This window comes from Eptatretus burgeri, chromosome 14, assembly GCF_056783735.1.
Source record: "Eptatretus burgeri isolate ZD-2024b chromosome 14, Ebu_testis_v1, whole genome shotgun sequence".
Lineage (NCBI taxonomy): Eukaryota > Metazoa > Chordata > Myxini > Myxiniformes > Myxinidae > Eptatretus > Eptatretus burgeri.
In genome coordinates, this window is record NC_140974.1 from 16,823,064 (window position 1) to 16,848,954 (window position 25,891).

At 42.5% G+C, this 25,891-nt stretch overlaps 1 protein-coding gene across 4 annotated transcripts in view; it reads left to right on the top strand.

The window, feature by feature from the left end:
* The window catches only part of LOC147012713 (myb-related protein B-like), a 117,536-nt gene that overhangs the window by 5,158 nt on the left and 86,487 nt on the right, over positions 1-25,891 (top strand). For 3 of the 4 annotated variants that reach the window (XM_085853807.1, XM_085853810.1, XM_085853806.1), the window contains exons 2-9: positions 1,335-1,382; positions 1,561-1,777; positions 10,073-10,144; positions 16,602-16,694; positions 17,156-17,376; positions 17,474-17,651; positions 17,820-18,062; positions 23,945-24,337. In XM_085853807.1, the coding sequence (XP_085709933.1) occupies positions 1,335-1,382; positions 1,561-1,777; positions 10,073-10,144; positions 16,602-16,694; positions 17,156-17,376; positions 17,474-17,651; positions 17,820-18,062; positions 23,945-24,337 (1,465 nt within the window). The remainder of the gene's footprint in view (positions 1-1,334; positions 1,383-1,560; positions 1,778-10,072; positions 10,145-16,601; positions 16,695-17,155; positions 17,377-17,473; positions 17,652-17,819; positions 18,063-23,944; positions 24,338-25,891) is intronic. The other variant, XM_085853808.1, reaches the window with a different exon arrangement.

The following is a 25,891-nucleotide window of genomic DNA, read 5'->3' on the forward strand; positions in this document are numbered from 1 at the left end:
TTTTGCTCTGAATTTGGCAAATTGTACGGAATCTCGTTCTGACTGCGCATGCGCAGAGAGGAGTAGGATTACTTTTTTAGTCTGTCTGCCTGTCTGGCAGTCAAAAAAAATTTGAAAATCATTCCAACCAGGAAATTTACTGTTTTTAGCGACATCCTCAAGGATACAAACAACAGGCACGAAGAGCTAATGTACCATGTTGGATAAGGTAGTGTAACCGACTCGGCATCAACAACGGTAAACTTCTGAAAAACTCTTCTCCCCTCCCCCCCTTTAAAATCTATATTTTAATTCAATTGAATGATATACTTGAACATGGGAAAACACAAATCACCTTTTTGCACTTTCAAAAACCTTCCATTTCGGAGTACTTGGACAACACTTTACGTCATCTCGACCAATCAAATTTGCCGTTCACAGACCCTTCCCATGTCTTTTGTTTTCAAGACTATTGGGGCAAAGTGTTCTATGAACACTTTAGTTTATTAAGGAACAGTATACGTGATACGTTCTGTCTGATAGGATGGTGCACAGGTACTTTTGAGCTATTTCATCTGGGCTTGATTCCCGACATGACGATAAAACTGTCGGAATGGTGCTTCGCAAGCAGAGCGTTCCGTCACAAAGTATGCTCGGATGGACGTTAAGCCGGGTGTTCCGTCTAACTGGAACCCGATATAGCAACAAGCATTCATTGAAGAATCCAACAGTATTTTTCACGACTATTAGGCGAGTTATCACCGACATGCTAAACAAGTCACAAATTCCTGCCCAAATCTGATCTAGTGGAACGTCGGGCCTGGCTAGCCAGTTCGTGAAAGACTGGGTGCAAAAATCTTTCCTGCCCAAGTTTATGATATGGTAGCAATAATCAGGCACTTTGTAGAAGAAGAAGAATATCAATAGTAAGCTGCATGGTTTGCACTCAATAGTGCCAGCATTTATGATCATTATTCCTACACTTTTTGAAAAAAAATAAAAGGGGGACATATTGTAATCTGCTCCGTCTGTCTGTCCACCCGTCATGCTATCTCCTCTTAAACAGTTGTGCATAATTTCACCAAACTTGGTAATGATGATCACAACATGGCAAGAAGGTGCGAGAGCGGTATCATTGATGCCCCAGGGGTGGGAACTTGGGGTCACAGGGGTCAAAATGGGGAAATTATTTTTTACTCAAAACTTGATATTACGTCATTTTTCCATCTTTCAACTTTGCTTTCGGTGTGAGGCGTGGGGATTAACAATGGCGTGCCATCAACTTCACTCGAGTTTGAAGAGTACATTGCACTTGGCATAAAAGTCAGGTTTCACTCAATTCTCTGTGTTTTCAGGTCTGGGGAGAGCCCTGCTGTAAGAAGTGATCTGGATCAACAAGATGGGTTTGTTTGAAGTTTTCTTTATCTCTCAGAGTGCGGAGGAGTTACCCAAAGAATTGTAGTTGCTGAATAAAAATGTTGAGAAGAATACTTGTGAAACCTCCTTTGATTTCAGGTTATGCCGTTGCTGTTTTCAATTCATTTCTTTCTTTGCTTCCTGACCTAATGCTCAACTCCATAGCGATGCTGCTGCAATGAAATCTGCAAGGCAACCTGTATTGAAGAATGATGATGAGGACGACGACGAGGAAGAAGAAGAGGATGACGACGACGACGATGATGAGGAGGAGGAGGATGACTATGAGGGAGAATTACAGGATCATGATTACACTCCAACATCACAAGAGTCGTCCCAAGAAAATAATGTGTTTGGCAATCCAAAATGGACCCGAGAAGAGGTGTGAACCATGCTTCTGATTTTACTCGCAATCCATTGCAGCGTAAAACATCAATTGTTTTTTTTTTTTTGAGTCAATCCGTGGGACAGCTCGGTTTTAGATTTCCACATCCACTCAACCATTTCACTTGTCCAGCTGTTTGTACCGCTAGCATGTGGGCGCTCCCATGATGTATCTTTGAACTTTTTCACCCACGTGCGAGTGTGGTTAGTTCTACAAAGATCCTCTCATTCACTCATGGTCATTGTGGCTTTAAAGGAATAAGTACAACCACATGAGGGGTTAAAATATGCCAAGTTGTGCCAATGGTGGAGGCAGCAACTTTTTGCACTTAGGGAGCAGTGGGAATCATTTCAGGGGCAAAGGGAGTGCTTCGAGAATGATGGTCTTTGCTAAATAGAAAGGCGGGAAAGAAGGTTTTCAGTGGGAATTGAGGAGGGAATTCAGCCTTTCATAGGCTAGAGGAGGATGGAGAGGCTATAATTGGATCTATGAACAGGGAATGGGCAGAACAGATGAGGATTTCCTAGATTTAGTGCAGGATTGCTTTTTAACTCGGTTTTTAGATAACCCCATGAGAGGAATTGCAGTGGTGGACCTTTTAAGTGATGATCCCTATATGGTGGAGGTCAGGAAGTATTTAGAATTAAGTGACCATAATGTAGTGTGAGCGATAATTATGTTAAGGGTTATAGTTCAGGATAGTACAGTAAGGCTATTCGTGTTCAGGAAGGCAAACCTTGAGGGTATGAGAGAGTTGGGTGATGTAGATGGGGAGAAGTCAACAAGAAGATAATTGGCATCAGAGAGATGGGAAACTTCAAGGAGCAAATGTGTAAATACATTCTAATAAGGTGTTGTTGTTGTACAGCCCCGGACAGTTCTCTCGAACAAGCCCCTGGCACAGAGCCAGCTGATCGATCTCCCAGGAGCGACACAGAGATCCCTCACATCCAGGATGGTGTACCCTTGCCTTCATAAAGTCAGGGCCACAACAGAGTTAGAAGGACAAGAGGGAAAGGGCTTTGTCCATGGGGACCGATCGGCGCTCTGACCGTGACTGTGCTGCCCTGACAAATCTAAGCAGCAGGGAAGAAAGCAGAAGATTTGGCCCCCTACTTGCGTAGGTGGTTACAACCACCGTGAAGAGGAGTCCCCGATAGTCGCCCAATGAGTTGTAAACCTCGAGGCAGAACATTATTGAAGACTGCGCTGTCCTGGCTCCATGAAGGCAAGAGCGCAACATCTTATTTATGAGGGATCTCTCGGTCGCTCCCGGGAGATTGATCGGCTATCTCCGTGCTGTGGGCCTGTTCGAGCTGAACTGACCTAAGCTAATCAACAACTCGAGGCAGGAAGAGGCCAGGTGGTTGAACAGTGAGAAAAGAGTGCTATTAAGGAGCAGCAGAAGGCGTTTGTTATAAAATATCAGGACTGCAGTCAGACTCCTATCAGTACTGTATCGGAGTAAATAGGGCCTAGAAAGAAAATAATTAGGCAAGCTAAAAGAGAGTATGATTGGGATATGGGTAAGTATACCAAGCATAACAACAAGGCATTATGCAGGGCTCTCCACATGCACTTTCTCAAATACCTGTATGCTGATTTGATAAGGAGGTGTATAAAAATCTTCAACAATGCTGGAGTTATCTCGACGCTCTCTTGCGCATTCCCGACCATTTTAGGCAACAAAATACATGTTTCAAACCTTTGATATTTCAGAGTGTAAATTTCTCAATCATTTCACTCTGAATAATTGTCAGAATCGTTATTTTATTTATTTATTATTTTATTTATTTGTATGCAGCCTGGAGCTGCTTGGCTGCATCATTTCCTGGGGGCACAGCTGTGTTACTGATGCAATTCCCCCTGTTACCAGCACACTGGTACTCGTTTCACCAGCCTCAGAAGGATGGCAGGCCGAGTCATCCCACCTGGTATTAATTCAACAGAATGACAGGGGCTTGAACGCAAGACCCTAAGATCTTAAGCTCACCACCCTAACCATTAGCCCAACACCAAGCTTATCAAAATAGTTAATGCTATTAAATTACTTTCGACAGCAAATTTTTTTTTTTCTTCACGTTCACCACATTCCATTGCAGTCACAGAAACATCCTGGATACCTTTACACTGGCACTAATGGTGGTGACGTCAGAGGCCACTTGATAATTATTTGAGTTCTTTTTCTCAATTTGAGGTTTTTATTGTTCATGCACAACAACAAAGCACTACCATGTTATTCAGCAGAACTGCTCTTCCTTTTTTTATTCTCTTTAAAACTTCATATCCAAATTCAGCAATTTCGGTATTTTTTGTTCTTAAAGAACACCTGACAAAAGCTGGAAAATTACTGCATATATATTTTTTTATCTCAACATTTTCACTGTGAAAGCTGACATAGTTGAGAAAAATAGCTGTTACATAATGACCAGATTGGCTCTGGTATTCGGACAGGAAAGACTTGTTTATATTAGTTTATTTTTTATGATAGATGTAGCTAACTTCTGTTGTAAGAGTACAACTACATGGACTTATGGTATTGACAGCTGTGATGACGTCCACTTTTTTAGTTATTCCATCTCGTGGTGCAGGAGTACATGAGCACATATTATAATTCATCCAATTCTTTTGACAATCCCCCACTTTAACATGAATGTAAAAATATTGAGCGAGTGGTTCGTGGTTCGTGCCCCGTCATCCTGAGCGAGTGGTTCATGGTTCGTGCCCGTCATCCTGAGCGAATGGTTCGTGGTTCGTGCCCTGTCATCCTGAGCGAGTGGTTCGTGGTTCGTGCCCCGTCATCCTGAGCGAGTGGTTCGTGGTTCGTGCCCCGTCATCCTGAGCAAGTGGTTCATGGTTTGTGCCCTGTCATCCAGAGTGAGTGGTTCATGCCCCATCATCCTGAGCAAGTGGTTCGGGATTCGTGCCCCATCATCCAGAGCGAGTGGGTCATGGTTCGTGCCCCATCATCCAGAGCGAGTAGTTCGGGGTTCGTGCCCCGTCATCCTGAGCGAGTAGTTTGGGGTTCGTGCCCCATCATCCTGAGTGAGTGGTTTGTGCCCCGTCATCCTGAGCGAGTGGTTCATGCCCCATCATTATGAGCAAGTGGTTTGGGGTTCATGCCCCATCATCCTGAGTGAGTGGTTCATGCCCCATCATCCTCAGCGAGTGGTTCGTGCTCCATCATCCTGAGCGAGTGGTTCGTGGTTCGTGCCCAGTCATCCTGAGCGAGCGGTTTGTGGTTTCTGTCCCGTCATCCTGAGCGAGTTGTGAAATAACACCCGATTTCTGAGCCGTTTTACGTATTAACGTCTTTTCTAAATTACCGAGTCAAATTTTTCTCTCCACCCGTCACGTGCATCTGTTTATCAAGATTAATATTTGTGAGCATATCCCTGAAACGTCTATATGAATGGAATGTTGTTTTTTTGATGAAAGCTACTATGGTTTTTTGGTTGTGTGCAGTTCTTCGTACTGTAGTCGGTAATCACACAGACTCCAACCTGCCTATTCCCGAAAAATTGCCGATATCGTGTGTGAGTGAGTGTGCGTGTGCGTGTGCGTGTGCGTGTGCGTGTGCGTGTGCGTGTGCGTGTGTGTGTGTGTGTGTGTGTGTGTGTGTGTGTGTGTGTGTGTGTGTGTGTGTGTGTGTGTGTGTGTGTGTGTGTGTGTGTGTGTGTGTGTGTGTTGTTCATAAAGCTTAACATGTTATCTCTGCTCTCTCCCCTACTCTTACCCCTCTCTCCTTGTCCCATCCTTGCTCTACCCTCTCCTTTTCAGTGTAGCACCCTCCTCCCACAACTCTCTCACTGTCCTCACCCCCTCTCTCTCTTTCTCTCTTCCTCTCTTCCTCTCTCTGTCTCTTCTCTCTTTCTGTCTCTCTTTCTCTCTTTCTGTCTGTCTCTGAACATATACGGATGGACGGTGGTTATGTCTGGACAGGAGCATGTCTCCGGACGCGTCTGGGCGGTATTTATGTCCGGAAAGGAGTTTGCCAGACGTGAGTTTGTCTCTGGACGTGTCCGGATGGGAGTTTGTCTTCGCAAGTGCCCGAGCATTGCTTGTGTCTGGATGGCTTGGCTCCGGATGCGTCCGGCGGGTTTTGTCTCCAGACTGTGTTGATGGTATGACCGGCAGAAAATGGACTTCAGATATTATTTTGTTTCCATCTTCACAGTTATTCTTTGCAGAATCATTTTGATGAGACAGTATGAATCATAATTTATGTTCCACTGGATATCTGCCTTCCCTTCCGCTCACCTCACACTGTCTTTCCTTCCCTCACTCCTCCTCGCTCTCCTCCCTCTTCTCTCCTCGCTCCCCCTCTCTCCTCTCTCCTCTCTCCTTTCCCTTCCACCTCCTCACTCTCCCCCCTCTCTCTCCCCCTCTCCCCCTCTCTCTCCCCCTCTCCCCCTCTCTCTCCCCCTCTCTCCCCCCTCTCTCTCCCCTCTCTCTCCCTCTCTCTCCCCTCTCTCTCCCCTCTCTCTCCCCTCTCTCCCCCTCTCTCCCCCTCTCTCCCTCTCTCTCCCCTCTCTCTCCCCCTCTCTCTCCCCCTCTCTCTCCCCTCTCCCTCCCCTCTCCCTCCCCCTCTCTCTCCCCCTCTCTCTCCCCTCTCTCTCCCCCTCTCTCTCCCCTCTCTCTCCCCCTCTCTCTCCCCCTCTCTGTCCCCCTCTCTCTCCCCCTCTCTCTCCCCTCTCTCTCCCCCTCTCTCTCCCCCTCCCCCTCTCTCTCCCCCTCTCTCGCTCTCTCTTCTCTCTCCCCCTCTTTTCCTGCCCCACCCCCCCACACACTTTAGTATTCCTGTCAGTGAAGCGACATGTGGTATTTGCTGGTGTTACAATAATTGGGAGGAGAAGTGGTACAACAAGCTACACTAGTGGTTCATTAAATTACGGTTGCAAAATGGGAGAAAAGGACGATTTTTTGTTATTATACAATAATAGCCGGTGTTTAAACAGGTGTACACATACCTGTGTCCTTTACGAAGATCCGAGATTATTTGAGGAGTAAATAACAGCTTCGAACAAGTGTCTGTGGACCTCTTGAGGAATAACAGATGGAGATTCGTTGGTGAGGAAGATGAGATGGCAGGCTTATGAAATAGTTATTTTGCTTCAACATTTACACAAGAACAGTCAGGGGATTTAACAATAGCTGAGAGTATCTATGGTGGTGAGGAAGGGCTTCTATAGAAAACCCAGGTTTGAGTGGAGGAAGTAAAGAAACAGCGAGGTAATCTAAGAGTAGATTAAGCTTTAGTCGTGAGAATATTGAGGGGGGTGGTTGAGCAGGTAAGCGAGATGTTAACAGATATCTTTCATAGTTCACTGGAGTCAGGACTTTCATCGCTCACCGGAGGATTGGAGAGTAGCAAATGTAATGCCATCATTTAAGAAAGGATCCAGAGAAAAATTTCGAAACTATACACCTGTTAGTTTGACTTCAGTTGTGGGGAAGGTGTTGGAGACATTAATTAAAGACCGGATGTGGAACCAATTAAAAAAAAATACAAACTAATTAAAGGTAGTAGGCATGGGTTTACCAAAGGTAGTTCCTGTTTAACAAATCTTTTTGAGTTCTCTGAAGCAGTTTCTGATTTGGTGGATGAGGGAAAGGCAGTGGACATAGTATATCTAGACTTTAATAAGGCATTTGATAAGGTATCACTTTGGAGGTTGTTAGCCAAGGTGAGGCTTTGTGGAGTGTCTGGTCAGGTCGATAATTGGATTGCAAACTGGCTTAGTGAGAGGAAGCAAAGAGTGGTTGTGAGTGGGAGGATGTAAGTAGTGGGGTACCTCAGGGATCAGTACTCGGACCATTACTATGATTCATAATTTACATCAACGATTTGGTAGTGGTGTGGTGAACAGTAGGCTTTCCAAATTTGCAGATAAAACAAAGCTTGCAGGTGAGGGGGGGGTAGGGGGAAGGAGTGATCGGAATCAGGAAGGTATTGATACTTGTATAGATTGGGCAAAAGATTGGCAGATGTAATTTAACCTGAACAAGTGTATGGTGTTGGGGATGGGAAAGAACAATGAAAATAGAGATTACAGGATGCAAGGGGTAATTTTGGAGTGTGTCACACAGGAGAAGGATCTGGGGGTGGTCATAGATACTGAGGGGAGGGGGGGGAGAGCAGACAGCACAGAGCCTCAAGAAAGTCTAAACCCTCTTTCAAAATTTTCACCTTTTGTTGCCTTGGAGCCTGGAATTAAATTGCATTAAACAGACTTTTCACACCTTTATTAACACATCGTAACCCATAACTTCCAAGTGAAAAACATGTTCGACAAAGTTCAAAGAATTAATTTAAAATATAAAACTAGAATATCTTGTTTTTCTACTCAGAGAGTAGTTAATGCATGGAATGGTCTCCCTGGAAAGGTAGTGGCAGCAGAAACAGGAGATAAGTTTAAATTACAATTAGATAAGTACCTGGAAGTTATGGAGATAGATGGGTATGGGGTTAATTAATTATTATCCCCCACCAACCAACGAAGTTGGCGGGGGATATAGAAATGGGTTCCGTCCGTCCATCACATTTCGTTTCCGGAGCTTAACTACAAATCCCCTCAAGATATATTTACAAAATTTGGTACACATATCAAGCAAGTGGTGAACTGGTGCCTTTTGATATTTTCTAATTGATAGGTCACATGGTTTGGCAGCCATGTTGGATTCAAGAAAATATTAAATAATGTTTTCTCTGGAATCACATAACCTAACGAAGCGAAAAGTTGGAACTATCATGTCTGCATACATAGTAAAAATTATGACGTCACAAGTCACATGGTTTGGCGGCCATCTTGGATCGATAAACACACCTCATCCGATTAACACAACTTCACACACTTATTCCACTGGAGGATTGGAGGCAGAATGTAAACTTATGATGTCATAGGTCACATGGTTCATCAGCCATCTTAGATTGAAAATTAATACATTTAAAAAATCTTCTTCTCCAGAACGGCTGGACAGATTGAGGCAAAATTTCACATACACTTTCCCCAAGACATCCTTTCAGAAGTTTGTTAATTTCTAATTGATAGGTCACATGGTTTGGTGGCCATATTGAATTTACCCTAAAACCTTCAAACATCTTCTCCAGAACGGTTGGTCAGATCAAGGGGAAACTTCACATACATATTGCACACGCTTAGGGAATATATGTTTGTTAATCCTCATTTAATATGGTGGGGGATATCTAAGACTTTGTCTTCAACGGATGCTAGTTATTTTTATTTTACCTTTCAGGTGGTAAAATTGACATGTTCTTCATACAGGTTTATTAAGGTTTTCATTTGTTCGATGGACATAATTGTCTGCCCCAGACAGTCGGAAAACCGTTAATGTCGATCCCTGCGCTGCATTACCTCAGTGGGCTTGTATAGGTTACTGTCACCTTTGCTCACACTTCCGACATTTCTAAAACCTTTTCAAGGCAAAAACGATCAGTTTGTTGATTGTGCTCAAGCGATTCTGGGCAAAGCCCTCAATGCAGAAGGAAAGTTCGAAATGTTGATTGATATTCACTTATCAGCCTAAGGCTGCACCTGGTAGAGAGTTTTATCATGTGGGTCTTGTGACATATCCAAGATGATAATTTAATTGGCTAACCGGTAAAGACGGCATTTGAACTGTTTCTGTGGGAGGGAAGGGTTTACCCCAATCTCCTTCGAGCATGGAGTTTGAAGGTCTTCCATGAAACTTCAGTCTAACTTGCGATAGATGCTTAGTTACTCACTGGTGGGTCTTCTTTGACTTTTGGATGCAGCACATGGCTGTGGGGTTGCACCATTTGCCTGGAAGTGCGGCTGTACCGTTGATGATGCAGTGCCCCCTGTAGGTTAGAGCAGGAATTTGTAATTTGTTCATGATGCTGGCGATAGCGCGCCTACTCTTCACAAATAACACCATGGAATCTTTAACAACGGTTAATTAATGCCGGCAGAGGGGACATCCAGTTTATTGCCCATCCGAGGGACAGCACATACATCGATGCCTCGCCCTTCCTCCGAAATATCAGATTTACGGTTTACAGCTGGGCCAAGATTTGAATACAGGTCTGACAGCTTAGAGGGGGAGTGTGCATACCTCTCGGCTATCCCACAGGTGAGTGATGGCGTTTTGTGCCCTAATTAAGAACACCTTCAATGTTAAAGCTTCTTATTGATGCTGGATACCTTGTTTTTCCAATTGCATTTGAACTGCTTCCACTCCCGTCACTGTTTTTTTCTTCTTTGTTTTGCACCTGTGCATCACGAATGCTAATCGTGCAACTTTTTCCAGGATGAAAACCTGCGACGGCTGTTGGAAAAGTTTGGATTGAATAACTGGGAGCAGATCTCTGCTCATTTGCCAGTACGTTGAGAGCCCATTGTAGTCTGTACCAATCTTAAGTGTTTAATTAGGGTACCCTGTGAGTACAGGGTACCCTATTGTTTTTCTTCTGTTTATTATTATTTTTCTTTTTCCGCCGGCATTTTGCACCCTTTTTCGCTTTAAAAACCATTTTCTCTGGGAGACTAAGTCCGATCGAGACAAAATTTTCACCACAGTATGTATCTTTTTTGATAGCACAATCACGTTATAATTATGACGTCATTGGTCACGTGGTGCGGGCGCCATCTTGAAAAAAACGATAAACTTTGGACCTCTGTATCTCAGAAACCGTGCAATGGAAAAATTTTTCGCTCGATACATTTTACTAAGCTCCCGATGGGGAACACGTGTGATTTTTCATGATGTCATAGGTGAAGCGATATACCGGTGAAAATTCGTCAAGTAGAACGCCATATGGGAAAAATCTGAAAAATTCTGAGCATCATCTACGCCAAAAATCACTGACGAAAATGTTTTTCTTGACGTCATCGATGACGTAATTCGGCCGCCATCTTGTTTTTTAGTGTTTTTTTTAAAAAAATCTTCTCCAGAACGGCTATGCAGATTGAGGCGAAACTTTACACGCACATTCCCCCTGAGGTCCGCTTTCAAGTTTGTTAATTTGTTATTGATACGTCACATGGTTTGGCGGCCATCTTGAAAAAACCCTAAAACCTTCAAACATCTTCTCCAGAAGCGCTGGTCCAATGAAGGCGAGATTTCAGCATTATATTCGTGACATGTATACGATGCAAGTTTGTTAATTTCAAAGTGATAGGTCACATGGTTTGGCCGCCATGTTGGATTTAAGAAAAATATTAAATAATGTTTTCTCTGGTATTTCATAAGCCATCGAAGTGAAAATTTGCAAGTGCCTTCCACGCTCAAGTCTGCATACATGGTAAAAATTTTTTACCTCAGAAGTCACATGGTTTGGCGGCCATCTTGGATAGAAAAATAGACTTTATCCGATTTACACGAAACTTCACACACTTGTTCGGGTCGACGATGGAAAGCAGAATTTAAATTTATGATATCATAGGTCACAAGGTTCGGCAGCCATCTTGGATTGAAAATGAATAAATTTTAAAAATCTTCTTCTCAAGAAGGGCAAGACAGAACAAGACGAAACTTAACACATATATTCCCCATGAGGTCCTTTCTCAAGTTTGTTAATTTGTTGTTGATACGTCACATGGTTTGGCAGCCATCTTGAAAAAACCCTAAAACCTTCAAACATCTTCTTCTCCAGAAGCGCTGGTCGGATGAAGGGCAGATTTCAGAAGTATATTCGGGACACGTAGGCGATATAAGTTTGTTAATTTCGAATTGATAAGTCACACGGTTTGGCCGCCATCTTGGATTTAAGAAAAATATTAAATAATGTTTTCTCTGGAACCGCTTAACCTAACGAATCGAAAGTTTGCAATTATCATCTACCATCGTGTCTGCACGAGAGTTAAAAATTATGATGTCACACGTCACATGGTTTGGCGGCCATCTTGGATAGAAAAACGCACCTTTACCGATTAACACGAAACTTCACACACGTGTTCCAATACCCAGTTGGAAGCAGAATATAAACATGTGATGTCATAGGTCACATGGTTCGTCAGCCATCTTGGATTGAAAAATAATATCTTAAAACGTCTTTTTCTCTGACACGACTGAACAAATCCAGGCGAAACTCCACCACTATGACCGCCTCTCCATGACGAATAAAAAGTTCTCACCCCCTTTTGAGGTACGACGCAACGTTTGGCAGCCATAGTGGATTGAAGGAAAAATATTAATTAATGTTTACTCTGGAACAACTGCATCAATCAATGTGAAACATCACCTTTATGCTGGAACAGTCATGCGGAATGAGGGTTTGAAATTTCAACGGGATCGGCCCCAGCGTTTGGCAGCCATGTTGGTTTTAAGAAAAATATTAAATAATGTTTTCTCTGGAACTGCTTAACCAAGCGAAGCGAAAATTTGCACTTATCGTCTCCGATCGTGTTTGCACATGTGGTGAAAATTATGACATCACAAGTCACATGGTTTGGCCGCCATCTTGGATTGAAGGATAAATATTAATTAATGTTTACTCTGGAACCGCTGCTTCTATATATATGAAACTCCACATTTGTAATTCAGCCGACATGCGAAACAAAAGTTAAAAATTTCAACCTGATCGGTCACGCGGTTTGGCAGCCAGAATTATTTAATTATTTGAATCTGTTCGCCAGTAATAAGGAAATTGAACACTTTGTGCTGCCCGGTTCGTAGCTCTTCAGTCCCACGCCATATCGAAGCAGGCCTCTGTTTGTATCACTCTTCAATAATGTTTTTTTCTGGAACCACTTTCCCGATGAATGCGAAACTTTGCGACTGTCATCTGCACAAAGTCCCATGTTGTATCAAAGGCGGACGGACTGGGTACCCGGTCATCACTGCCAGCAGTTATAAAGTGGCAGTTCTAGTTATTATTTTTCTTTTTCCGCCGGCATTTTGCACCCTTTTTCGCTTTAAAAACCATTTTCTCTGGGAGACTAAGTCCGATCGAGACAAAATTTTCACCACAGTATGTATCTTTTTTGATAGCACAATCACGTTATAATTATGACGTCATTGGTCACGTGGTGCGGGCGCCATCTTGAAAAAAACGATAAACTTTGGACCTCTGTATCTCAGAAACCGTGCAATGGAAAATTTTTTCGCTCGATACATTTTACTAAGCTCCCGATGGGGAACACGTGTGATTTTTCATGATGTCATAGGTGAAGCGATATACCGGTGAAAATTCGTCAAGTAGAACGCCATATGGGAAAAATCTGAAAAATTCTGAGCATCATCTACGCCAAAAATCACTGACGAAAATGTTTTTCTTGACGTCATCGATGACGTAATTCGGCCGCCATCTTGTTTTTTGGTGTTTTTTTTTTTAAATCTTCTTCTCCAGAACGGCTATGCAGATTGAGGCGAAACTTTACACGCACATTCCCCCTGAGGTCCTCTTTCAAGTTTGTTAATTTGTTATTGATACGTCACATGGTTTGGCGGCCATCTTGAAAAAACCCTAAAACCTTCAAACATCTTCTTCTCCAGAAGCGCTGGTCCAATGAAGGCGAGATTTCAGCATTATATTCGTGACATGTATGCGATGCAAGTTTGTTAATTTCAAAGTGATAGGTCACATGGTTTGGCCGCCATGTTGGATTTAAGAAAAATATTAAATAATGTTTTCTCTGGTATTTCATAAGCCATCGAAGCGAAAATTTGCAAGTGCCTTCCACGCTCAAGTCTGCATACATGGTAAAAAATTTTTTACCTCAGAAGTCACATGGTTTGGCGGCCATCTTGGATAGAAAAATAGACTTTATCCGATTTACACGAAACTTCACACACTTGTTCGGGTCGACGATGGAAAGCAGAATTTAAATTTATGATATCATAGGTCACAAGGTTCGGCAGCCATCTTGGATTGAAAATGAATAAATTTTAAAAATCTTCTTCCCCAGAAGGGCAAGACAGATCAAGACGAAACTTAACACATATATTCCCCATGAGGTCCTTTCTCAAGTTTGTTAATTTGTTGTTGATACGTCACATGGTTTGGCAGCCATCTTGAAAAAACCCTAAAACCTTCAAACATCTTCTTCTCCAGAAGCGCTGGTCGGATGAAGGGCAGATTTCAGAAGTATATTCGGGACACGTAGGCGATATAAGTTTGTTAATTTCGAATTGATAAGTCACACGGTTTGGCCGCCATCTTGGATTTAAGAAAAATATTAAATAATGTTTTCTCTGGAACCGCTTAACCTAACGAATCGAAAGTTTGCAATTATCATCTACCATCGTGTCTGCACGAGAGTTAAAAATTATGATGTCACACGTCACATGGTTTGGCGGCCATCTTGGATAGAAAAACGCACCTTTACCGATTAACACGAAACTTCACACACGTGTTCCAATACCCAGTTGGAAGCAGAATATAAACTTGTGATGTCATAGGTCACATGGTTCGTCAGCCATCTTGGATTGAAAAATAATATCTTAAAACGTCTTTTTCTCTGACACGACTGAACAGATCCAGGCGAAACTCCACCACTATGACCGCCTCTCCATGACGAATAAAAAGTTCTCACCCCCTTTGAGGTACGACGCAACGTTTGGCAGCCATAGTGGATTGAAGGAAAAATATTAATTAATGTTTACTCTGGAACAACTGCATCAATCAATGTGAAACATCACCTTTATGCTGGAACAGTCATGCGGAATGAGGGTTTGAAATTTCAACGGGATCGGCCCCAGGGTTTGGCAGCCATGTTGGTTTTAAGAAAAATATTAAATAATGTTTTCTCTGGAACTGCTTAACCAAGCGAAGCGAAAATTTGCACTTATCGTCTCCGATCGTGTTTGCACATGTGGTGAAAATTATGACATCACAAGTCACATGGTTTGGCCGCCATCTTGGATTGAAGGATAAATATTAATTAATGTTTACTCTGGAACCGCTGCTTCTATATATATGAAACTCCACATTTGTAATTCAGCCGACATGCGAAACAAAAGTTTAAAATTTCAACCTGATCGGTCACGCGGTTTGGCAGCCAGAATTATTTAATTATTTGAATCTGTTCGCCAGTAATAAGGAAATTGAACACTTTGTGCTGCCCGGTTCGTAGCTCTTCAGTCCCACGCCATATCGAAGCAGGCCTCTGTTTGTATCACTCTTCAATAATGTTTTTTTCTGGAACCACTTTCCCGATGAATGCGAAACTTTGCGACTGTCATCTGCACAAAGTCCCATGTTGTATCAAAGGCGGACGGACTGGGTACCCGGTCATCACTGCCAGCAGTTATAAAGTGGCAGTTCTAGTTATTATTATTATTATTTTTTTAATGGTATTTATTTACTGGTTTTGTTCTTCCCCATGTCTTACTTATTCTTGACTTATTTTGGACAGTAAGCCTCATCGGCAGCCAGTCACGTTGGTCGGTGTTACAAAATGTTTTGCATTGTTTTTAAAATAAATATATAGCTCGTCATGAATGGTGAGCGATCGCTTGCATGCACCTTATACTCACCTTGCATTCGTTTGGGGCAAGGAATTTGTCGCTTGCCTTTTCATTTATATTTTTTATGTACATAATCAAGGTTCGTGGAAGAGCTAGTACACTGAACGGATCAGTACGTAACAGGACAAAAGGAACTGTGGATAGACGGGGAAGGGGGATGCCGACAGCAGAGTTGAAGTTCAAGAAAGAGGGAGATTTGGACAAACAATGGTATGTTGCAGTGTGACCACTCCTTGGCTTTTTTCACAAGATCTTGGCTATTCGTTGTTCACCTTGGCATCTTGGTTTTCCTTAGGTTTTCTTGGCGTATAGGTTTTCTATTATCATCGCTTTTCCGAAACCTTGTGAATTCTTGGCTTTTTTCATTGGCTCACCTTGGCATTTATGAAAATGAGGAGTGGTCACACTGGTATGGGGAGGAATGAGGGAGGGCAGGGGAGGATGCATGGGGTGGACAAGATGGATACAGAAGAAAACTCAGGAGGGAAAAGTAGAAATTTGAAAGGAGTCGGGATTGGGGTGGAAAAGATCATGGTTTTGGATTGGGGATTATCTGAGATGGTGGTGAACAGCTGTCTTAAAGACGTGGAAGGAAGAATGAGATTGAAGAGAATATGGAACTTGGTTTCACAGGATGGGAAAAAGAGGAATGCCTCCATCAATTTCTTTGTTTTTCTTTATTTATTTGACTTTGGAAGCTTACAAGTTATTTGAGCACTCCGACTGAGACACGCAGGCCTGCCTCTCTCTCCCTTTGCCCTCTCTGCTCTCAACCCCGCACCATGAAATTGTCGATTTGTGGACATACATTATTTCAAGTGTTCTGTAATGATTTGTTTAATTTTTTTTACTCTAATGTCATATACTCCTGTGTTCATGATTACTTAGATTGGAAGTTGACAAATATACTCCTGTAAATTTAGGAGATCAAACAACTTTTTGTCTTATTGCTTATACGGAGTTACTTTCCCTTATATTTAATCATTCACCTCTGCTCACCTTGGCGAAAATTTTGGAGAGTGATCACTTTCTCACCTGCATTTTGCTCATGACGAGCTCTGCTATGCATTTCACCTGCTCTGCTTTTGCAAAAACCTTGTTTATTTCTCGGTTCTCTAATTTGGTAAACTGCCTCAGAGCCATCTTCATGCAACCTTTGTTTTATGAGTACATTAAAGAGAGTTTTTTCTTTTTAATGTTCTAACATTATTGGGATTTATGGCTTTCACTGGCAGCCTGTTTACAATTGTATGGTTTATGGAGCTCCTTGAAATCCCACTAGACGGTGCAGTTCGTGCACACCTGGTATGTTTGTACTATCAATTCCTTCGGATCCAGGACGCATTATATGCTCGGCATTGCATTGCAGAATAGAACCGATACTCAGTGTCGCTATCGCTGGCAGAACGTACTCAACCCCATCCTGGTGAAAGGCCCCTGGACAAAGGAAGAGGATGAAAAGGTAACGTGATATTCACTTTTTGTTTAATCGGAGATGCTCATCATCACCTCTGCCACCGAAAGTGGACGGAGGTTATGTTTTCACCCCTGTCCTTCTGTAAGCAGGATATATAAAAAAGTTATCGACAGATTTGAATGAAAATTAGTGTACAGGTTGCACGTGTGACGAGGACGAATTGATTCGATTTTCATGAAGATCCGGATCTGGATCCAGATGATGAATTTTTGAGAGATGGGGCCAAAAACGATGTATAACACGATATCTCAAATGGTTGTGGATGAGTTGGGTAGGTGACAAGAACAGGCCGATTAGATTTTGGGTTTGGAACGGATGCAGATCAGGCCTATCAGTGGGATACAAAACGTAAACTGCTCACCTTGGTCGAGGTATGCACTATACCAAGTGCCGTTGTGGTTAGTAGTGTGACTGCTTGTGGACCAACTCCTGGGTGTGCACGGCAGGTAATTGAGCTGGTGCAGCGTTTTGGGCCAAAGCGTTGGTCACTTATTGCCAAGTTCCTGCGAGGTCGTGTTGGCAAACAGTGCCGTGAGAGGTGGCATAACCACTTGAACCCAACTGTGAAAAAGTGCTCATGGACAAAGCAGGAAGACATGATCATCTTCAAGGCCCGGAAGCGCTTGGGAAACCGCTGGGCTGAGATAGCAAAGCTGCTCCCTGGGAGGTGAGATTTTGCAGTTGTTTGTACTTTTATACCTTTCTAGAAGGTCAGGACTTGAAGTCAATAACACTTGCTATTCCTGTCATTTCTCAATCCTTAGAACGGATAATGCAATCAAGAATCACTGGAATTCGACGATGAAGCGGAAGGTCGAGCAAGAAGGATACCTGAAAGAGTTTCCTCAGCAGAATATCGCTGTGACCACTTGCTTGGCCCTCGGCCCTCCTCTTATTCCTGTATCCTCTGCGAATACTGGGTTGCTCAACTGTGTGAAGACGGTAAGAGTTGGGTCTTACAGATAATTTTGTACCCTCTCTGATCATCTGGTTGAACTAACTTTTGAGGAGCTGTCAAATTGTGATTGTCTGGCTTAAACTGTCTCGTCATTTGATGCAATTTAAATTTTAACCCCACCGCTTTCCCTGCTGCTGTCACCATCATTATAGGGAGAAGCCAGAGATAATATTGTGCCAGAAGTTTTGGGTTGGAATGGGCCGCTTCCTGTTGCAGTCATCTCCGGCCATTCCCAACCTGCTGCTGTCCCTCCCAAGCCCATTGAAGTGGAATCGGAAAGCTGTGTTAAACACGAGCCTGCCTCTCCATCAAAATACCTGGCGGCTGCAGCAGACGACCTTTCACCCCTGAAAAACATACCAGAGTTTGCAGAGACGCTTCGACTAATAGATTCGGTATAACAATTACAATTGTCTTTTTTTTTGGCATTTAAACATTCCTGATTATTTAAAAACGTTTTAATGTAAATATTGTAATAATGATGTAGAAAAGGAAAAATTGGTTTGGTACCATGGAGTGGTCGCTGTTTCCGACAGAGCTCACTTTCTCAATTTGGAAGGCAAGCCTGACTGAAGGAAACTTTGGATCGCTCCTCAAAGACACAAACAAATATGTTTATCCTGAGGCAATCCAGAATACAATACAGGCCTCGTATCAAAGTTGTACTCTCTGGCCTGTCTGTCTCGCTCTTTCAAGACATGATGCCAGATAAAGTCCTCTGGTGTATGCCGTCTCTCTTAATCCCCTCACTCTTTATCGATAGCTCCACAGCAGACCATGAATGTGACAGGGCAGGCTGTTTCAATATTTGCTTCCAAGCCGAGAGCCCTGACCCATCCCTCCCCATCCTCCCCTTGTTCGGCCTTATCCATCAACAGTGATTTCAATACCAAGTTTTTCCACCTTAGAAGGTCTTTAAGTTTCTGCATGACACTGGCAACACAGTTATAGGTATTGATGACATCAGTACATGCTCCAGCGAACTGGCATTTCCTTTACATTTTTCTCCAGCAGGTCATTCACTTCTGGCCACTGAGCATCTGTATGAAGTTGACCAATACCACCGAGAAGAAGGGGACCTATACAGATGTGATCATTTCAGCCTGCTTCATGTAAAAATCAGAATAATGGAGTCAATAATCACTGTTGACATCTTCATTCCTCTTCTCCAATGATCTAATTGGTGCTCAAAAGTTTGGTTTCTGCCCCACCCGCTCAACTCTGGGCATGTTGCGTCTCCTCATGCAGCAATCGACAAAGCCCCTGAATCAGAAACAAGAGTCCAAGACGGTCTCTGGACATATCCCATGCCTTTGACACAGTCTAGCACTCGGGAAAGTAAGCTTCTGGCAAACTTGCTTCATGCGCACAAAGTGCATGGCTGTTAATGGCCTCTTATCAACTGGTTATACCTGCAGAGGAGGTTAGCCTCTCACAAGGCAGTGACTTGGAAAATTATCTTCTTGACTTTCATTAATAGCCTTTGTTTCCTTGTAAAATGGCAAAAATAATTTTCCAAATGACTCAACATTACGTTGAACAATTGCAATCCCAGTAACAGAGTAACACTGGCTACATCCATCACAGCAGACATCGCTGAGATTAAAAACTGATTCGATATTCGGAACATGACTTTATTTATTAATCCAGGTAAGTTATGCCTTCGGTTATTCTCTGCAAAGACAATAAGCAAAACCACCGATCTGCTTCTGTGACCAATCTTGAGAAGTTCAGTCCCTTGAGCTCTCCAGCCTCAGCATTAACCAAGGCCTTTTCTGGACAGACAACATCTACAAGCTCGCCGCTAAAGCAACGTGCAGACGAGGCATTCTATAATGAGCAAATCCCTTCCTTGGTTTTGCAGAGAATTTTCTTGAAGCACAATGCAGTGTTGTTCTCCGTTCTGGGTCAGCATATACCTGCATCTCTGTTTGTTACACAGGTGCTATTGCTTTCTGATTGTGGACTGTTTGGTGGTCTTTCAATCCTCCACTGTCTCTCCTCTAATCTTGCTCCCCCTGTCCTTTGAGCAGTCCATCTCTCCCAAATTCTGCCGGGACAAACACGTCGATCATGGAAGAGCGAAGTAACATTGGAAACGGCAACACACTACCACTGGGGCATTTGGACAATATGTGTGTGGATGCAAGAAGTAAAGGGATGAAGGAACAAGAGAGTGTTTGGGAAGGAAATATTAACGTTCGATGAGATGGGGAGGGTTCATAATGGGAGAAACGATCACGGGTAGGGATGGAAGATGACCTGAGAAGATGGTTGACTGCCAACTTGAAGCCCGAAAGGAAAGAGGGTGATTGACCAGACTGAGGAAGGTCATTACACAAGTCGGAGAAAAGATGAACAAAGGAATGCAACAAGTCTGGGATTTGAAAGGGTGACAAGGAGGTTATTTGTCTTTCACTTTTCACATCTGTGTAATTCCCTTCCTGTCTGACCAATCATGTTCCTCCTTCCACTGCTTCAAGGTTCCAGCTCACAACGATCTCATCTCACATTTCTATCGATGATCTTTGTTTATTCATGTTAGTCTCTGCTCTACCCTCCCTTTTCTTACAGGTCATGTTTATACATCTGTCAACTGTCTGCTTGTTCGCTTCTGGACTTTTTTGTCCATCGAACCCCCTCTTTTCACCCCCCTTTCCATCTTCTCCATGATCCTCACCTTTGCATTTAAGAAGTAGCAATTACTTTGAATGAGGTGTACCAATTGTGCAAAGACCACACTCCTTTACTTGTCATGATCTTTAAGATACCGTTATCAACTAGTTGTAGGAAGGGCTTTTACAGAAGATGCAGGTTGGAGTGGAGGAAGTAAAGGAACAGCTCGGTAATCTAAGAGAAGATAAGGCTCTGGGTCCAGATATTATGCACCCGAGAGTATTGATGGAAGTGGCTGAGCAGGTAAGCTTGATGTTAACGGATATTTTCAACAGCTCACTGGAGTCAGGACAGGTACCGGAGGATTGGAGAGTAGCAAATGTAACACGTTATTTAAGAAAGGATCCAGAGAAAAATTTCGAAACTATACACCTGTTAGTTTGACTTCAGTTGTGGGGAAGGTGTTGGAGACATTAATTAAAGACCGGATGGGAAACCATTTAAAAAAAAATACAAACTAATTAAAGGTAGTCGGCATGGGTTTACCAAAGGTAGTTCCTGTTTAACAAATCTTTTTGAGTTCTATGAAGCAGTTTCTGATTTGGTGGATGAGGGAAAGGCAGTGGACATAGTATATCTAGACTTTAATAAGACATTTGATAAGGTACCACATCGGAGGTTGATAGCCAAAGTGACGGCTTGTGGAGTGTCTGGTCAGGTAGCTAATTGGATTGCAAACTGGTTTAGTGGTAGGAAGCAAAGAGTGGCTGTGAATGGGAGGATGTAAGTAGCGGGATACCTCAGGGATCAGTACTCGGACCATTACTATTCAATATTTACATCAACGATTTGGATAATGGGGTAAAGAGTAAGCTTTCCATGACACAAAGCTCGGAGGTAACGTGGATAGCAGAGGGGGTGGTGATCAGATACAGGAAAGTATTGATACTTGCATGGATTGGGCAAAAGATTGGCAGATGGAATTTAACCTGAACAAGTGTAAGGTGTTGGGGATGGGAAAGAACAATGGAAATAGAGATTACAGGATGTAAGGGGTAATTTTAGAGCGTGTCACACAGGAGTAGGATCTGGGGGTGATAATAGAAATGGGAGGTAAGCAGGTAGCACAGTGCCAGGCAGCTATAGGTAGAGCAAATTGGGTTTTAGGCTGTATAAGGAGGGGGATCATTGATAAATCAAAAAAGGAGGTGTTAACGTTGTATAGGAATTTAGTGAGGGCCACATCTCGAATATTGTGTGCAGTTTTGGTCACCACAATTCAGGAAGGACATAGATGCCACAGAGAGGGTTCAGCACAGGGCTACTAGATTGATTCCGGGCCTAGCTAGACTTAGCTATGAGGAGCTGTTGAAGGAGACAGGGCGTTATTCACTAGAAAGGAGGCGGTTGTGAGGAGATTTGATGGAGATGTTTAAGATAATGAAAGCTCGAGATAAAATAAGTGCAGATGAATTATTCAACAGAGTAGACAGTGACAGAACCAGTGACCATAGCCTGAGGAAGGGGAAGAAAAGGGGGGAATTTTTTTTTTTTACAACAAAAAACCAGAGAGTTGGTGTCAAAGCCACCCAATGCTCACCTGTTTAAACATTTATCGTTTTTAAAAGACAAGTCAAATAATATTTTTTTATAAAGCATTGCAGTGAAGTCTGATCCAAATAATTTTAAAGCAATATATGTATTTGTATATTGTTATCAGTAAAAAATAGTGTGGTAGATAAAAACATTAGAAAGGAAATAACTTGCACCAAAAACTTTAACATTTTCACGCTGACGCTCACGCTCACGCCGGGGTTATCGCTATAGCTCTCTTTTCTTCGAACAGGCGAGCTAAAAATTTTTTTAATCATTTGTTAATTTCAACTTCACTACACCAATAGTATACCCCAAAGGAACCTCCATGCCAAATATCAGCATCCGAGTACACATATTAATGAATGGCAAACTTCTAAATCACTTGCACCAAAAACTTTAACGTTGATGTGCTACAAAAAAGTTAAGTTCAAAACAGGTCAAAAATTTAAAACATTTGAAATTATTTTTTAATTTTAACTTCACTACATCAATAATATACCCCAAAGGAACCTCCATGCCAAATATCAGCATTCAAGTACACATATTGATGAATGGCAAGCTTCTAAATAACTTTCACCAAAAACGTTAACATTTTCACGCTGACGCTCATGCCGGGGGTATCGCTATAGCTCTCTGTTCTTCGAACAGGCGAGCTAAAAATACAAAAAACAAAAATACAAAAAAAATTCTTTCATTATTTAAAACTTTTTTTTTTTTTGCATTTTCTTTTCTTGGATCTTGGATTGGTGTCGTGTTCGCACAGGCATGATGGTTTGAATGGCTTCCACCTGTGTTGGATTTCCTTGTTGTCCTTGTTCTTCTCTGCAGCTAGTTTTAGATCTCAGAAACAATGTTGTCTTTGAAATACGACATGCTGTGTGCAGGTGATACCTGAATGCATACATGTTTAATGAAGGATTGGTACCAACGTTATGCTCTCATTGAGTGTGCACATACCATGGTAAAAAGTTGTATTTACTTCTCCATTGGCCTATGATGTTTGGCGACCTTTTTAACCCTTTCAGTTTATGTGGCAAGATAAACTTGTGCTTACGCCTGGCCATTAATCATGACCCTGGCCACTTGCGATGTTTGACACGAGGTGTCTCTCCATCGTGTCTCCCTTGTGTTTGTTTCTTTCTTTAAGATTTCGACCTGCAGATGACAAAAATGCTTCTTGTTCCTCCTGGTCTTTAATGACTATGTTGGCTGTTGATGTTTGACCTTTGCAGCCAGTCACAAAGGTCACCCCTATCATATCCCCTCCCCTGCTCCCCTACCCCCTTCCTTGAATAAGCAATATTTAATTTTTGTTTTTTATTTCGGCAATTTTAATTACCCTCGCCAAAGGAGAGGCTATTGCATTTGGGTCCGCTTGTTTGTCCGTTTGCTTGTTTGTCTGTCTGTCTGTATGCTTGTTTGTCTGCATAGAAATTTCGTGTTTTTCTCCACAACCACTTGTTGGATTGAGACAAAATTTCCACCATTGGTGCGACTACTCATGTAGAATCTTCTAATGATGATTATGATGTCATTGGTCATGTGGTGTGGCAGCCATATTGGAACAACTTTGTACCTCTGTATCTCTGAAACCGCACCAAGGAAAAAATTGAAACTTGGCATATCGCAAGTACTCCTCATGGGGAATGAGTTTGATATTTCTCTAAGATGTCATAGGTGCCTTCGTTATGACGTCATAATTGCATATGTAGAACACCACATCCGATCAGTATGAATATTTTTGAGGGTCATCTATGGATAAAATGGTCCACAGAAAAAAATTTCATCATGTCATTGGTCACGTGATTCGGCAGCCATATTGTTTAAAAAAATATATACCTTCAAAAATGTTCTCTGAAGTGGCTGAACACATTGAGGCGAATCTTTACACGTATGACCACCTGTCCATGAGGAACAAAAGGTTCACACATATGATGTCATAGGTCACATGGTTTGGCAGCCATATTGGATTTACCCTAAAACCTATAAAAATACACCACTCAAAAGAAGTCCTGGTGAGAGTCTGCAATCTCTGATTGCTCTCTTTTTTTTGTGCATGGAGCAGAATCTCCTGATGAAGGACGAGCCGGTGTGGATTGACCTCGACACCCTCGATGTTTTGTCCAACCCTGAAAAATTTGAGGAACCGCCCCTTTCTGCGGAGGTGGAGTTTGCTCCCACTGTGGCTGGCTTTCGCTTTGATGGGCAGGCCATTTCCGAACTCAACAAGGCATGCTCCGCTCCTAATGCTCTCATTCCCATCACTTCTCCTGTTGCGGCCTCAAGGTTCAGCTCTTCACCCATTGCGGGCCGGCCCATCCCATCAGCGGGCACCACTTCGACCACGGTAGCAACTTTTAGGCTCGAAGATGTAACTCGGATTGTCGTGGGATCTGAGAATGAGAGCACACCACCCCGAGGACCACCTGTCAAAACGCTCCCCTTCTCACCTTCTCAGGTATATCCATCCATACTTTCTTTAAAAAAAAAATTAAGTTACTGTATACACCTAATTATTTCTCTTCGGCCATTGTGCATTGGAGTAAAAGTCCATTAAATACAGTTTCCATACAACACGGATCGGGATTACTTGAAATAAATTTATAAGAGTTCCAAATACGCATCTGAATCAGAATCTCCTTATACCCACGTGCACTCTGTGCTCATAAACCTTTAATGAGCGGTTCATGAAAACCCATGTGAACAAATGCTAAATGGCCTACGTGGAAACCATACTTGTTTCAAAATATCATATTTGAAAAGGTGAAATGCTGTGTAAGCGGTTGCAAGTACTTTTGCACTTTATTTATGACATAACCTGGCCAAAACGCAACCAAATTCATTTCTTATTCCAAAATTTACAAATTTTCTTTGGCAAAAATGGGATGAATATGAAATTATTAAGTGGAAGAAGTGTGTTAGGCTTGAATGCAAATTCAATTGTGAACAATTTTTAAGTTGGGAATATGTAAATGTGAAAGTTAAATGTTTTTATATTTCAGGGTGATCAAATTGCATGTTATAATACTGCACAAGTGAATATTTTTGTATGCGAGTATTTTTTGATATTTGGAGCTGGAAGGACATCTTGCAAATTGTTTTACATTATTTAATTTTATTTTTAATTTCGTGGTTCACCAATTCCTCCCCACGTACACCTGTCGCAACTAAACATTTTTTTTGTCTTTAAATTTGCAGTTGTGGCTTGATATTGCAAAAACAAAAAACCCTCACAAAATATCCATTTATACTGTACAGCAAGTCCTCATTTATCACAAAGGCTCCTTGCCCGAAAACCCATGTGATGTGCGAAACACGTTGCTGCGGATCCGGGGTTCGAGACTTGCCACGAGGGTAAGCACTCAGGTCCCTCTCGAAATGCCCGGTCCTGAGGCCGCAGGGATATTATGTCTCGATGCGTACTCTCATTACTCACCGGATCAGGTGCAGCCGAGCGGAGCTGTGAGTACACACCGTCTAACAAGAGCAAGTTAGTGGGGCAGAACTTCCTGGATAACCTGTGTGTGGGCTACGCTGGACCAACGGGGGAAAAGACAGAACAAGCTGGGTACATTTTTAACATAAGCAATTTATTACAACGTGATAAATATTAAAGGCTTTCATCACAAGTGTGGCAAAGGAGATGCAAATAATCAATAAGGAGAGGACACAGTGCAGAGCTAACCCAATACAACTACAATCTTATCGTTACACTAATATAACAGGTGCCATCAGACCCACACCTGAGGAAATTGGAGAGCAAAGAAAGAGAAAGTTTGAGGTGAGGGCGACGTCTTTGCACCTGTGCGGCCTACAAAACAGCGCAAACCCAGTTGCTTGGGGGGTGTGGGGGGGGATAGGAGGGAAGAAAACTGAAGGTATCTATGGTACAAGATCAAGTGCAACAAAGTGAAAAGAAATGCAGAAGAGTGAAGAGGTGTGTATCTGCAGTTGCTCTTTTAGTTTTCCATACATCTACAGTAGATGGGAGAGACAGAACATGTGAGAAGAC